Below are 15849 nucleotides of genomic sequence, written 5' to 3'. Positions count from 1 at the left end.
GGGGCCTCGGCCCTGGCGTGTCCTACCACGTGGGCTTTGGCAGGTCACCCAGTCTCTGCGCCCCGGCTCCCCTGTGTGTAACACGCGGTGTCGGCTGTCAGCTACACTGCGGTAGCACAGCGCCCAGCGGGCACACCCTGAGCGCCCAGGCAGGGGAAGCGGTTCCCATCCTCCCGGTCTACCAAGGACGTGGCCTTTGTCTCCGGTTTCCAAATGGCCACGGCAGCGCCGTCCAGGAGAAATCGTACACGAGCCGCCTGTGCGATTGTTCATTTTCTAGTAGCTGCACCAGAAAGAGAAAAAAGAAACAGGTGAAGTGAATTTTAAGAATGTATTTTTACTGAACCCAGTGTATCATCTGGTTCAACACGTGATCATTAATGATCACGTGATCACGTGATCATTAATGAAGTATTAATGAGGTAGCTGACATTCTCGTGCAGAATGTCAGCCGGGTCCGTCCACTGGCCACGTTTGCGAGCGCGCAGCCACGTGAGGCTTAGGGGCCCCACGTGGGCAGCCCGGGTCTCGGAGCAGCATTCCGGGGACCAGCGCAGAGTCCCCTGCCTTTGAATGGACGATGCTGAACTAAGATGATGCTCTCTAGCGCTCTGAGCTCACTTTTGAGATCCTTGAATAATGTATAATCAGATAATAGAGCAGCTGGTTGAAAAAATTAACACAAAATAGCGCCACTTAAAAAACGCTTCATCAAGCAAACTGAGCCCCACATGAGAGGCCTCCTTTTAAACTGCCCTGACGATTAGTACCTTGCATTTGCCTAATGGCTTGTCCCTCCCGCTACCCCTTGCTTCCTTCCAGGTGCTCCCGGGAACCTGGAGCTGCCCCCCTACCTTCTCATACCTGCCCGACTCCTGGGTGGGCCAGGGTTTAGGAATCTGCACTGGGGGAGCCCCCCACACAGGGGCTGGGAGCCAGATTTGCACACAGAAAAACGACCCTCGTGAGACAGCTCACCACGGGAGTCCAGAGTGGGGCCGGGTGAACGCCAGCTCAGAAATCAGGGAAGGCTTCTCAGAAGAGGTGACCCCTGAGTCTTGGAGCCCAAGTGGGAATCGGCTGAAGGGTGGGGCTGGCATCCCAGTGGAAGGAGCAGCCTTGCCAAGGCCCGCCCCGGGGAGGCGTGGCAGGTTTGAGACACCGCAAGGTGTTTGCAAGAAAGCGGAATCGTCGAAGCACCCTGGGACGTGCTGGGAAGGACCACCCTCCTCATACCCAGGAAGGCGCGGCCTGCATCAGAAGGCCTGCAGAGACCCCCCAGCTGGGTGTGCTTCAGTGCTGGGGGGCGCCCGGCGTGGAGGGGGCGCCTCAAGGTTATCCTTGCCGGCTGGAGAGAGAGCATCACGCGGGCCGAGGAACAGCAGGGGCGCGTCCGTCTCGGCCGCACATGGTGGCTTTCTGTCTTTCTCTGGGCCCATTCGATCCTTCTCGGGGCTCACTTCCCCCGTCTCTGGAGTGAAAGCACCGGCCCAGATGCTACGTGGGGCACCTCGAGCTTGACGGAGCCACGGTTTCACGATCGGGGAGGCCGCTCCTTGACACCGGTTTCGCTTTCCTCGGAATTGAAGTGATTCTCAGGCTTAAACAAATGCGGTCGTGACGCGGCAGGGAATATAATTTATCCGTAAAGGTAGAGCTGCGCGCTTTGCTACATCATAAGATGACTTCGCAGCTTTAAAGGCGTCGTGTTAGCATCGTCGGGGTAATTTTTTAAGATGCATGAAATGTAGGCGTTTCCCCGAGTCGAAGCCGCTTTCAAGGGGCTTTGGGGCATCTTCTTGGAGCTGGTCTTCCTGGTCCCTGGGGAGTGAGGTGGGAGTGCACAGGTCCGGGGGTGGGGGCTGCTTGCTGGGAGGGCGGAGGCCACGCCCCTCCTGCCGGCCCCCTACTCCAGGGGACGGGCAGCTGTCGCTCCGCCTGACTGTGACCCTCCGCTGAGGAGAGCCTATGCCCACCCCACCCGGTGACCTTGCCCGCCCGCGGCTCCCAGCCACAAAGGAAGTTCCTTTACGTTCACGCCGCCTCGTGTGAAAGTTCAGTGTCCAGCGGGAGACCTGCACGTGTGGGGGACACCCAAGTGCGAGGCCTGGACGGGTCGCTGGGTTTGGGGGCATCTCGTGTTTCTCCCAAAGGATTGCTTCTCCAAGGGGACGAGTTTGAAAGCAGACTAGACAGAAACAGCCCCACTACAAACAAAGCACAAAGCCCGCCTCGTGTAGAACACGGACCCCACCGTGGCCCAAAGGGGGTTGACGGTAAAGCCCCCAAAGGGGCGGTGTCGGTGGCCGCCCTCCTCAGGCTGGTGGAGGGCCTGGCTGGACAGGGATGGGCAGGGTCCCCTGAGCCCTGGGCGCTGCGGAGGTCTCCCCCCTGCTCTGCAGCCTGCTTCCCCGGACCGGGCGCCCTGGCTCCGGGCTGCTGAGGTGGGGACAGCCATGCACGGGCAGGCCTCGGCTCTCCCATGGTCCTTGCTGGACAGGGCCACCCAGTCTACCGGCCCAGCTGCCTCTCCTCTGGCCGTTCAGGCCTTCATTTGTACAGTGTGCACTTAGCGAGCGCCAGCGGTGTGCCTCCCTGTCGAGGGGCTCTCCATCCTCACGGGAAGTCTGGGAGGCCCGGCCCGGCTTTGGGACCGGCCAGATGGAGGGAATGAATCCAGCGTCCACGGAGCACACGGGGGTCTGTCCCCACACTGAGCCCTGTGGCTGAGGGGCAGAGGGGATTTGAAGCAGGTCTGACTCAGAAGGCCACCTGCCTGACCGCCCTCTCCGCCCCAGGGCTGTCTGGTGGGGCCCTGCGGTGACCTGGGCCCTGCAGTTCTCATTCTTACAGCTCTTCTAAGCCCCACAGGAGCTATCCAGGCGGTGTCCACTGGGATCAGACCTCGACAGGCCAGGACACCTGGAGGGCTTCCCAGAGGAGGTGTTGCTGGAAGGGGATGGAAGGTGCATAGGATTTGCCAAAACGTGACTTAGGAAACCTGTCCCCGCCCCCACCAGGCCGGCCACTGCCTAATTTTGGGCTGGGGTCCTGGGAGAGTCTGGGTCTCAGCTGTGTCTGTTACTCAGGACCTGAGGGCTAGCCGTGCCGGCCCCAGAGTCACCGTGTGTGTGCAGCCCAGTGGCTCTCCTGCCCCTGTGACCTAGACAAGGTGCCCGATGCTCCCCCGCCCTCCCAGAGCTGGCTGCAGGACTGTCGGTTGGCCAGAGGGCAGCCCATCCTCACCCCGAGCGGTAAACAGGCTCGTAGCTCCCCCCTCTTCTGGTTACGGAGGCAGCCAGTGCAAATGACAGCCCTGGGCTCTGCGCCCCACGGCTCTGAGGCTCCCTGCCCTGCCCTCCAGGGACATCTCGGCCCCTTGGTACCTGGGCCTGTGCACTTTTGCAAGGTCCTGGCTGCTGTGGGGGCCCAGGGCTTCATTGACCTTGAAACCCTGACCTGCAGCACTTCAGGAAAGAAGCTTGTTCATCCTCTGTGCTAGAGAGAGCACAGGGGCCCTTCTGAATGAACGCAGAGCAGATGCCCGGTTGCCACTCTGCCCTGGCTAAATATTTAAATTTTGCAGGCCAGCAGGTACGACACAGACTTAACATGCATTTTTATTTTTAATACCTAGTTAACCCCGGGTCCTTTCAGGACAAGGCTGTCACAGCGATTCCGGGGTCAGATTTCGCACAGTCTCTGTAGGGTGGGGAGGCCAGTGTGGAAGGATGTACGCATTCATTTTACTGTTTTCGAGAAGAAAGCGGGAACCAGCTGGGCTGTGGCCAAAAGTCTGTCTAATAAAGGCCTCTCCAAATCACTCTCCTGATACTGACTTCCAGGACCCCGTGAGGATAGACTAGGCCCTTCTTACATTATTTCCCGTGTGTTCAACCCAGATTTGACACACAGTGGCACTTAAGAAATATTCCTTTAAAAAATGAATAAGCATAACACGTTGGATTTAACGATAAAAAACCCTGTCATGTACATAATATCTGCTGTATTGGTTGCCAAACCCTTATTCCTCTTACATAACCCAGCCCGGAGGTCACCTCCTCCAAGAAGCTGAATGAGGTGCCCCTTCCCCAGAAGATGACAACGTCCACCAGGATTATCTTCGTCACTGTGCTGTCCTCGTCTTCCTGCATTTGTCCCCCACGCCCCAGAGGAAAGCTCCCCGCGAGGGTCATCCTCGAGGGAACAGCACAGAAGAGGCAGGTGACCTGAGCTGGGCCCCGCACACCATGGAGGCCCTGGACATCTGCTATTCTTATATTAAGGATCCAAGCGTGGTTCCAGGTGCCGTTCAGTGAGTCCCCCTGAGCGCCAGGCCCGGTGCTTGAATTTTGCCCTGTTATCTCAGCCTTCCGGACCTGCAAGGTGGGTGGCCCCGCCCCCATTTTGTAGTTGGGGAAATGAAGGCTCAGCGTGGGTAAGTGATTGGCCTGCGGTCGCACAGCACACTTTACCTGACAAAGGAGCCAGCTGCTGCTTGGCTAGGACAGTCCTCTGGGCCTCATCCTTGTGACCGAGTCTGGCTCACGGTGGGAAGACTCTTCTGCTTAGAAAGCGTCCCTGGAAAAGGGTGAGTTATGGCCGGAAGCACACTGCCGGGCGAGCCGGGCCCCCTCTGGGAATCTGGTAGCTGCCTCTTTCTCCAGGTGCGCCCCTAAATGGCTTTACAACCTTGGGGGACCATCTTGCCCTCTCTGGGCCCTGCTTTCCCCATCTGTAGGGAGAGCAGCCCCTCTCTCGACTGTTGGGGGGAGGGTCCGCTGAGGGCATGTGAGGCCGACCTCCCTAGTGTTAGCAGCGCCTTATCTGTCTGTCTGTCCCCACGTGCAGCCCATCCAGCCGACAGCTGGCTTCTCCGGGCCCTCTGAAGCCCCCTCTCCCTGCCGCCCGCACTGCGTGGTGTGGACGGAGGTCGGGAGATGTCAGGTTTGGTTTCCTAGTAACAGTTTAACGGCGATTTGGGATCCTGCTTCCCAGCATCAGACAGCCTGGGGCCAGAGTGCGTATCGCATCTGTCAGTAGCGATATTTTATGTCCGTCATAAACACAGAGGCTCGCCAGAGGCAGAAAGTGGAGAGTTTGTTGGCTTTTCTTTGATTTTCCATAGGCGGCGGGGGGCTCTTCTGAGCAGCTGACTTTCTGTACCAGAATTGGGACAGGCCAGCGAGGCTTCTGGGGCGGGGGGCGGGCCGTGGGGTCTCGGCGGGAGGGGAACTTTCTGCCGTCTCCGGAGGGCAGCAGGCCGCGCTCGGGCCCTCCTGGAGGATCTCAGGCCATTGTCAGGACCAGAATAATTTGGGGGATTTAGCATCTGTCAGCTCAGCTGCTGCCGGAAAGCAGCGGGAGTGAAAGGGTGAGGGGAGAGGAGGCCGGCAGGGAGGTCTCTGTCCCGGAACGTGGGCTTGGGGCTGGGGAGGCCGTGGCATCCACGTGGCGTCCAGCTGAAGGGCGAGCTGAGGTCTCGCGGTGGCGTGGGCTTGGCCGGGAGGCTCATCTGTGAGCAGGCATGCACGTCCCCACCGTGGTCCCGGACTCCCCCGCGCACATCGTCCTCCGCTCTCTCCTGGACAAATGGACAGAGAAGGGCGATCTCTGAAACCTACCAAGGACACATCAGTGCTGACACCCGGCTCCCAACTGTCTAGTCTGATGCGTTTCGAACATCCGAGGTATTTAATGCTGCCGGTGTCTGTTGATCGAGCATGGACCCCTGAGCTAAGTATCGTCTCATTGACCCTCCCCTCTCACCCACGGGGTGGTGGGCCACGGTCACTTATTGAGCACCTACTGTATGCTGGGCCTCTGCTGGTCATCTCCTTTGAGGCTGGTCCTTCCAATGACCCTACCGGGGGATTGGCCTTATTCTCAGTTTGCAGATAGGGAGACCGAGGCTTAGGTTCTCCTGCCCAGAGTTGCAGAGCCAGACACTGGCAGGGCTGAGGATCCATCTCGGACTCGCCTGACTGCTTCCCCCGACGGGGGTCACTTTTGGGAGAGTCAGGTTCCCACCCCGAGAGCCCCCGGCCTGAGCTGAAGGAGAAGGGGACCCACCAGCCCTGCGGTCCAGCATTGACCGAGCGTGGTTACGTACACAGGTGTTTCCAGCATGGCGGGGACGTGCAGTTTCTCCATGAAACCCAGCCTCTGATAACTTGAAACCCCAAGGCAAGGCTCTGTTGGTCCGAGTGATGATGGGAAAAGAACCGGGGTGTAGCCGAGACCACCTGCCGTGATGGACTCCCGCTGGGGTGACTCAGAGGCTCTTGCGGGTTTTTTCAGGGCCTTGGGGTCCTTTTCAATGACTGTGGGAGGTTGGGCTGGGGGTTGGGGTGAGTGCACCAGGCCCAGATGGGGGTCCAGACTCCTTGCCTCTCTGCCTTGGGATGGTGTGCAGGGGCTGCTGGGGGCTGGCTCCGGTTCTGAGGGCCAGGGCAGAGCTGGGTGGTCATCAAGCTCGTGTTGCAGGGAGGAAACAGACCGGGATCCGTACCCCATGGGATCTACCTCCATGTCACCGCCCTGCACTCCAGGACACTTCAGACGCTCGGGGGACCTCATTTTGCACCCCTCCCCCACTCCAGAGCCCACACCTGTCATTTCCTTTTCCTCCATTCCAGGGCCACGGCCGTCAGATGCACTGGGCACAGCTGGTCACAGCGTTAACGCACCAGCTTTAGCAGATGCTGAGACCTGGAGTGTATCCCCTGCCCTGTTCAGGAGACTCACACTTGGAGGCGATGCCTTAGCGAAGAGTTTGGGTAACAGTGGAACTTCCATGGGATGTTCGCCAAAGGGACAGAGCTGCTGGGAACCAGAGCCTGTCACCCCACACAAATGACACTCCCCCAGTTTAGAAGGGTCTGCGTCTCAGCCGTAACTGCTGCCCTGTCTGTCTCCCCATCTGGACTGTGAGGTCCACGGGACAGAGTCCGTTGGTGCCTCTGTCATCTCTGTGTCCCCCCAGATTCCACAAGTTACCTACCGGCACAGAATTGGTCTTAGGATAAGTATCGATGAAGCCAATCAAATCCGATGGTCTTTTCATCTTAATTGCTGACTTGAACAAAATGTGTAACTTTACTTTTATGACTTTGTTTTCATTTTTTTAAAACCCCACGTCTTTGCTTTTTCTTTTATTTCCCCTTCTCCCATAATCGGGAACATGCACAGGATGAAATTTTAATGCTGCTGTTTTATGATTTTGTGTAATATACATGAACCTGTATTTCTTAGTGTTCACTGACCTGAATTAAATAATGGGTGGGGAGTATTTTCACAATTAAAAAGAATCGTAAATGTAGACAGTAGGATTATGAGTGCCCTCATGGCTCTATGATGAGGCCCTGCAGACAGCGGTAAAGTGAGGACATTACAGGCAGGAAGCTGACCGTTCAGTACTCAAGGTGTTTTGTTTTGTTTTTTTAATTGAAGTATAGTTGATTGACAATGTTGTGTTACTTTCAGGTGTATAGCAGAGTGATTCAGTTATACATACATCTATATCTATCTTTCAGATTCTTTTCCCTTATAGGTTATTACAAGATTGAGTATCGTTCCCTGTGCCGTACAGTAGGTCCTAGTTGGTTATCTATTTTATATATAGTAGTGTGTATCTGTTTATCCCAAACTCCCGATGTACCCCTCCCTCCCCCACAAGTTTTCAACAGGCTCTGGATAACAGACATTTTGCAGAATGGAGAGCAGTGATTGGGTCTGCATTTTTGAGATTCTTCTGTCCCAAGTTCAGATGCCAGAGCACAGCTCTCTCTCTCTGGTGTTTCTGGCTCTGCCTATTTTTAACCTCAGTGCCCTGTGTCAATTAGAAGAGATGAATGTGGTGAAAATTGATCCTGCGTGAATGGCTGTTCTTGTCTTTATTGATTTTGAGGTAGAAGAGCAGCTGAGATCATGGTGGTGGACGTGTGTTGGGGCTGTATTGCTGGTGTCTCAGTCCTGTTCCTTCTGTGAGTACGGGGGGGGGAGGGGGGGACGGTATCATCTTACTGTTACCCGGAGGAACCCACTGTTTCTTCAAGAGCTGCTCACTGTGGATGGGATCGAGCGCTTGTAGTCTTTTTGTATGAGGGCATCCCCAATCCACTGGCTTGAGGTGCCAGAGGAAAGGAATTGGGGGTGGCAGAACAGGCAGAAAGTTAGGCAGGGAATGCTGGCAGGGAGGGACCCACAGGCTCACATCTGCTCATAGAATCCGCCTAAATCCTGGGTTGACCACTAAACCTCACACACACAGGAGAGTCCCTAAGGTTTCCAGCAAAAAGTGTCGCAGCTGGAAACTGGATTTAGCAGCCATTTCTACCTTCCCTGCCCACTGCAGGGAAGGTAGAGTTTGAAGTTTAAGTACAACCAACCGAGGTAACTGTCAGAACAAGTATTACTCTCCAGAAGAAATAGTAGGATCTGAATCTCTGTAATGAATCATTCATAACGCCCAGCGTCCAATGAAAAAAAATCATCAAGTTTACAAAGACACAGGAACAAGTGAATCATACTCAAGAAAAAAACAGTATCGAGGGGAACCAACCTTGAGATGACTTAGAAGTCACAGTTAGCAGCTTTTATAAATAAGGGCTTCAAGGAAAATATGCACCAAATCAATGAACAGATGAGGAGCCTCAGGAGAGAAACAAGAAACTATAGAAAAGGGCCAAATGGAAATTTTAGAACCAAAAAGCATGATAAATGAACGGTCACTGGATCAGTTTAATAGAAGACTGCAGATGGCAGAGGAAGGAGTCATTGAACTTGAAAATATTCAGTAGTTCGATGGAAGTTATACACTCTTAATTACAGAGAGAAAAGGAGGTTGAAAAATATGAACAGAGCCTCAGACATGTGGGACAATATCAAGTGGTCTAACAGGTATAATTGGAATCCCAGAAGGAGAAGAAAGAGAGAATAAGGCAGGAAAAAAAAAATTGAAAAAAACAGTAGTCCCAAGCTTCCTAAATTCTGAAACCTCTATGATAAAACTACAAAATGTTGCTGAGACCTAAAGACCTAAATAAATGAAAGTGTGTACTGTGTTTGTGGGTTGGAAGATGATATTGTTAAGATGTCAGTTTTCCCCCAGATTAAAGTGTAGTCACTACAGTTCCTATTATAATTCCAACAGACTTTTCTTTTTAATTGACAAGGTGATTGTAAAGTTGATGTGGAAACACAAAGGACTTTAGGATAGTCTAAACAGTCCTATAAAAGAACAAAGCTAGAGGATTTACACTGCCTGATTTCTATAAAACTCTCTATTTAGTTTTATACTTTCTATACAATAAATTAATCGAGACAGAGTGGTATTGGCATAAAGATAGCTGAATGTATTGATGGGCTAGAATAGAGCATTCTAGAACAGACCCACACATGTATAATCAATTGGTTTTTGTCAAAGAGATCCAAGCAACCCAATGGAGAAAAGAAAGTTTTCAACAAATTGTTCTGAAACATCGGGATATCCACGTGGGGATGAGTAAATGAACTTCGATCCCTACCTCACACCATATACAAAAATCCATTTGAGATGGATTAGAGACCTAAACAAAAACACTGAAACCATATAGGTCTTAGAAGAAGATACAGGAGAAAGTCCTTTGCAACCTGGAAGAAAGCAGAGATTTCTTACACAAGGCACAAAGATTTTGTAGGTGCAACACAGGATAGAGTCAGGACACCATAGAAGAAAAAGTCAATAAATTAACCTTCATTAAAATGAAAAATGAATGTTTATCAAAAGGCACCATTAAGAAAACGAGCAACCATGCCAGAGACTGAGAAAAAAAAGTTCAAAAAACATATCTGACAAAAGACTTGTATCCATCGTAAATAAAGAACTGCTAGAATTCAACAAGAGTAAGGCAACCAATTTTTAGAAATGGACAAAAGTCTTGAGCAAGCCTTTCTCATAGGAAGATACACAAACGTCCATAAGTACACAGAAAAAATGTGAACATCACTGATCTTTGCAGGAATGCAAAATAAAACCGCAATTCTCACTACATACCTGCTCTAGTGGCTAAAACTAAAAAGGCTGGAACCCGCCAGAGCTGGAGAGAACCGCAACAACTGTAACTCGTGTACACCGCTGGTGGTGGAGTAAACACTGCAGCCACTTTGGAAAAGTGCTTGGTAGTTATTGATGAAGATAAACACACACACCTCCCCTTTGATCCAACAATTCCACTCCTCATGGAATTTCATTTCCAAAGGAAATGAGAGCACATGCCCACAAAAAAAAGAAAAAGAAAAAGGCAAATGCTCCTAGCAGCTTTTATTTACAATAACCAGAACTTGGAAGCAACCCAAATGTTCATCAAAAGGAGAATGGATGTCAAATTGTGGGATTAGGACTCAGCAATAAAAAGGAATGAATTGCTGATGGAGGCAACAGCCTGGATCTCGGGGGCATGATGTTGAGGAGGGGAAGCCAGACACAGACGTGAATGTAACAGACGACGCAGTTGACGCCACGTTCTAGAACAGACGAAGGGAATCTCTGGTGAGGAACAGTCAGAGGCGGGTTACTAGGGGAGGAGGAGGGGTCGATCAGGGAGGAGAGGGACTTTCAGGGGAGAAGAGGATGCTCTGTGATGTCACGGGGTGTGAATTACACAGGGGCGTCCCCTTGTCAAAATGGTGGAGCTCAGCGTACATCTCGATCTACATAAATTCTATCCTCCAAATGAGAAGCCTATGTGACGGCATTCCGCCCCACGCTCGAAATGCAGTAGGTGCTCTGTGGACACAATAGGTGCGTGTAGACGTCGGTGCATGCCCAGATCTGCGGATGGTGCCAGTGAAGAGGGTGGCAGAGGAGGGACTCTGCCCCTCGGCACCTTCCGTAGGACCCCACGGTCGACACTGGTGTCCAAGCGTCTTTCAGGTCCCACCTGTCTGGGAAGCTTCTGACCTCTCCAGCCTTCACTGTCCTCTCTGTCAAGCACAGCTCTTGCTTGGGGTCCTAATGGGGCGGGTGCCTGCATCACCCTAAGATCGACAGATCGCCGGTTCTATTTCTCTGAAGAGCCCTCAGTGCCCACGCCATCAGGTCTTCAGCCAATGAAAGCATTCTGACCGGTCCACCGACCAGGAGATAGCAGAGCAGGAACGCGGCTTCCGAAAGAGCACGTGGCCAGTTCCCCGCCCGTGCACCCCGGCTTCCCCATCCGCACGACAGAGAACTTTGGGCTCAGTTGCATCTCGAGCCCTGATTCCGGTTGACTGATGGTGGGGGCTGCATGGGGGTCTTTGCCGAAAAACATTCTGAGCTGGATGGGGTAGAGTCCTGGGGTCAGTCAGATGTTCCCCCACATGTGGGATGAGAAAGGGGGCTCCTGGGCTGGCAGATTGCTGTCCCTGCACCTGATGGTCTCGAGGACCCTTTCCAGGCTGACGTTCAGTCATTTTATTCATTTCATCAGTTCGTAGAATATTTGACTGTCATGGTCCCCCCATCCAGCCCACTTCCTTCCACCGGCCCATCAGAGCAAAGCTGATGACTGTCTTCGGACGGTACGGGCGGGCTGATCTGCCTTTGAGGTGTCTCACTGAGCAGCCCGGGGGCCTCCGTGTCTCCCCTCTGTTCCACGCTGTCAGAATTCGCGACAGTGCCTTTGTCACCAGCCTCGCTTGGCTGCACGACAGAAATCCAGGGTGTCTGGCATCCTTCGGAAGGAACCCCTGCAGGTACCTGCCTGGACCTCCAGCAATCTGGTGGGCAGGGCTGCGGGAACTGTTTCCTTTGGGGGCAGCCTCTGGAGAGGCAGGGGTGATTTGTGTCAACACGAGTGACCGTTCCCAAGGCCCACCTTGGGGGACAGAACCCCCTCTCCGCCTTCTCATTGGTTCTGACAGGAGCTGGGAGCCCCGTCACCATCTGGGTGCTGATTCCCACCCCAGTTCTTGGCACTGCCGACATCCAGACACTCGTCTCGCGGTGGAGGGCGGGCGGGAGAGGGGAGAAAGGACGAGCTGGGGCCGGGATCACCCCGCAGCTCCCGGTAGCCGCTGTGGAGCCTCGGTGTGTGGTTTTCTAACCTGTGAAAGGGCCTCAGTGCTCTCCATCTCCAAGGGTGTGTTAAGTTGAAAAGCATACGTGTTTTCCAAGTGCCCACACGCGCGTTGGCGTGCCTGTGGACGGGCTCGTCGGGGGGTGGGTGACGTCACAGTTACGGGGGGTCCGTTAGCTGGCCGAGCCCCGTGTGATGTGGCTTTGTCCTCAGGCCAACTTTTGCTTCCTGGGGTGGTGTTGGTAAAACAGCAAGTGACGTACCCCCAAAGCAGCAGCTTCCTCTCCTGCCCTTGCTCATCAGCTCCCTGCGGGGGTCTCATGAAGGTAGACACTGGCTCACCCCCGTGCCTGGAATCGCCCCCCACAGAGGGAAGTCTGATGCATCTACCCACTGTCCCATTGCAGCTCAGCCCCACGGGGGAGGTGTCCAGGGCTCTGGGGAGACTGGCTGCTGCGACCTTCCTTGAATACGACACATTCTCTCCAGTAGGTTTGTGGCGACCTGTCTCCCCCGCCCCAGCCTCTAGAATGACAGCTAATATTCAAAAGCTTGGTTTGGGACGGGCCAGAAACCCACTCGTAAGAGCCGCTGGGTAATCGTTTCTGCTCTCGCCTCCCTCCCCCCCGCCCCCGGACTCTGTGCGGTGGGGAGGGGAAGTGGTCCACCTCATGCTGACGCCTTTCGGAAGAGAACTTTGCCAGGCCTCCTTTGAGCCAGGCCGTGAGATGTGTCCTCACACAGAGAGGCACTCGGGGCTGGCGTGGGCCTCCCGGGGGAGCTGGCCTCTGAGCACAGCCTGCCCGAGGTCGGACCCCACGGCAGGCTGAAGAGCTGGCTGCCCTGGGCCCAGGGTGACTCCTGTCCCCGATCCCCAGGCCAGAGTGACCCTGGGGTCTGGGGGCCTGTGGGAAGTGAGGGACAAGTCGGGTGGGCTCACTGGCTGTTGCCTCATTCAGTGAAATATTTGCTGAGTACCTACTTTGTATCCGGAGTGGGGATCAGAAGGGAGGAAGAAGTTGGGTTTCGTCTGGGGAAGAGACAGGCTTATCCACAGGCACTTATAAAATAATTGGAGATGCAGTGAGAGGGATGCCCTTGGTACAAGAGCTCCAGACGGAGAGTCCCGGATGGCAGACTGGGCGGGGGATCCCGGAAGGCCTCTTGGAGGAGGTGTCCCTTGACTGGAGGCTTGCAGGTCAGAGGGGATAACTTGTTGGCAAGATCGTGAGCTGAAAACAAAGGTTTATTGAATCGCAAGTTAAGTGGTAGCTTCCTTGCTCCTTGGGGAAGGCGCATCACAAACTCCTCGCCCCTCTGCTCTGCTCCCTTGCTGACTGGTGGGGAAAACGTCCACGTGCCTGTGAGCGCTGCACTTTGACCTTCACACTTCGACTGCTGGGACTGGGGAGACCTTGGGCTGAGCCCAGAGCTCTCGGGGCTCCAGGTCCCAGGCGTGGGCCCAGGGAGAGGGCATTTGGTCCCCAGAGCTGGGCATGCCTGTCCGTCAGCTATGCAAAGATTCCCGTTAAGGCAGCATCTCGCCCCTGGGTCCCAGCGTGTGTCCCTGCTTTTACTAAAGGGCTGGGGTAGGTGCGCTTTGTCATGGTGGGACCTTCCAGAAGGGCGGCAGGCAGAGCACAAGGCACTCCCAGGCTGCCTGGGTTAAACTACCAGAAACCACGGGAAGCAGGTGCCCTGTCCTTGGACCAGGACACTGAGGCCGAGAGGGAGGGCCTCATGGTGGCCCCAACTGCCTCTCCCCTCCTGGGGCCCCCCTCCTGGACGTGGCTTTAGCCCCCCACCCCTCTCCCCCGCTTCCCTCCTGTGCAGTGAGCATGACGTGGGGGAGGACATCTACGACTGCGTCCCGTGCGAGGATGAAGGGGACGACATTTATGAGGACATCATCAAGGTGGAAGTGCAGCAGCCCATGGTGAGCCCCCGCTGCCCGCCCCGCCCCGCCCCTCCTTTAAAGCCTCTGCGCAGACCCCACCGTCTGAGCCACGGGCGTGGGGGGGGGGAGCTGCACCCAGTCCTTCCTGGCCACCATGGGGTTCATCCCCTGCGCCGGTCGGCCAGGTCCCTTCTTTCCTGTGAAATGTTCTAGGGAGCCCGGGATGTGACACCGCTGCCACCCCGCCTCCCCGGACGTGTTGCTCTGGAAGTCTTCTCCGGAGGGCGTGCAGGGCCCCGAGTCCTCCCTGCCCGGGAGCCTTAGGTAGTGGCGCGGGGCTGGTCTCAGGCAGCCTGCCTCCCTCTGCCCCTAGCCAGCGTGTGTCTTTCCTGCGCGAGGATGTTTATTTCCGACGGGCGTCGGCTAATCACGTCTCGGATGTTTGTTTGCTGCCGCTCCGTGTGCTGCCCACAGCTGCTGTACTGGGGAGGGAGGGTTGCTGCCAGGCCAGGACGGGAGACGGGGCTCTGGTGGCGTGGACCACAGCCCCTTCGCACCCCCAGGCTCCTGGGGGCGGTCGCGATGCCAGTTGCCCACTGTGGCGGCTTTTGATGCCATTTGCCCTCACCAGAGAAATGGGGGAAATTTCTCTGAAAGCGGGTTTCAGTCTTTTCCCTCAGTGTGGGGGCCACCAGCTGGTGGTGGAGAAACAAAAGGGTAGGACACAGCTCCCCACGAGGCCTCTCAGAGAGGCCCTTCCCGCTCTCTGACGGGAGACGTGCCAAGATGCCGGGCAGTGGCTCACAGCCCCAGATGCTGCTTCTAGGAACGGGTTTCTCATTTTGCCCCTCAAGGGTCTGAAGGTGGGTTTCGCTCCCCACAATTACCAGGAATCTCACTCTGGAGAGTCAGCTGTGGGTCTGTGAGCCCAGGTCTGCCCCCGCCCCGGGCAGCCTTACGGTAGGCAGCTCTGCTGCTGGACCTTCCAGGGAAGTGGGCTCAGGGGGCCAGAGGGCTCTGCTTAGCTGCCCCGGCCTGAGAGGCTGGCTGGCCTCCCGCATCGCCAGCAGGCTGAGTGAGATGGGCGCCGCCTGACTCCCCAGGCCCTTTGGAAGCTGGGTGTCCTTGGGTTAGGCGAAGGCATGTGGGTGTAGTGGCCTGTGTGTTTGGGGGGATCTCCTGCCCCCTGGTTGTACAAGCTCCCACAAGACCCCGTCTGCACCTGGCTTGCAGAAGCCCTGGAGTGGGCGCTCCCCAGAGGCCGCTGCTGTCCCTGGTGCTGAAAGCACATGACAGGACCCGGGGCGTTTGCAGGACCTGCGGGGCTGGGGGAGATGCCCGCCTGTGTCCTGGGGACAAACCAGCGTCCCACCTGCCCAGCGATGCGTAGCGCCCCAAGTCTCGGCGCTGGGCTCACGAGCTGTCCTGTCCATCTCCTGCCACCCGCCAGGTCCTCTGAGATACAACAGCTGGTTTTATTTCCTCTCCTGTCATGTCTGGAGCTATCTGAACGGTCTAAGTGGAAAGTATTGGGAATAGTGACATTTCTAAAGGAAGCTACAGCCAGGAGATGGCAGGTGCCACTCTCAGAGCCCGGCCGTGGGCAAGCTGCCATGTGCTCGGTCCTGGCACTGTCCCCGCCGCCCTGCCAGGCTGCCATGCGGGCGGGCGGAGGGTGTGATGTGCCCTCTGGGGCCGTTGGCTAATGGGGGTGAGCTCCCTGACTCCCCCAAGCTCGGCTTGAATAAGCGTAAGCACCGCTAACTGGTTCTTTGCCCTATTTGTCTCTCCACGCTTTCAGATTAGATACATGCAGGTAAGTAGCAGGTGGAGGGGAGGCCCGGGGCCAGTCCTGCCAGCACCGTCTTCCTCTGACTTCCGGGAGGAACTCGGGACCCTGTCCCCAGGGAG

General features: G+C 55.6%; 1 protein-coding gene across 13 annotated transcripts in view; it reads left to right on the top strand.

The window, feature by feature from the left end:
* VAV2 (vav guanine nucleotide exchange factor 2) overlaps positions 1–15849 on the top strand; it is a 176365-nt gene that overhangs the window by 119567 nt on the left and 40949 nt on the right. For 8 of the 13 annotated variants that reach the window (XR_009564216.1, XR_009564215.1, XM_070045661.1 and 5 more), the window contains exons 5-6: positions 13875–13977; positions 15740–15754. Coding sequence is in view for 11 of the 13 variants with exons in the window: in XM_070045661.1 (XP_069901762.1) it covers positions 13875–13977; positions 15740–15754 (118 nt within the window). In the remaining 2 variants the exon portion in view is untranslated. The remainder of the gene's footprint in view (positions 1–13874; positions 13978–15739; positions 15755–15849) is intronic. The other 5 variants (XM_030838381.2, XM_030838380.2, XM_030838383.2 and 2 more) reach the window with 1 other exon arrangement.

This window comes from Globicephala melas, chromosome 6, assembly GCF_963455315.2.
Source record: "Globicephala melas chromosome 6, mGloMel1.2, whole genome shotgun sequence".
Lineage (NCBI taxonomy): Eukaryota > Metazoa > Chordata > Mammalia > Artiodactyla > Delphinidae > Globicephala > Globicephala melas.
Note: the sequence above shows the minus strand (reverse complement) of the source record. Positions and strands in the feature narration are given on the sequence as shown.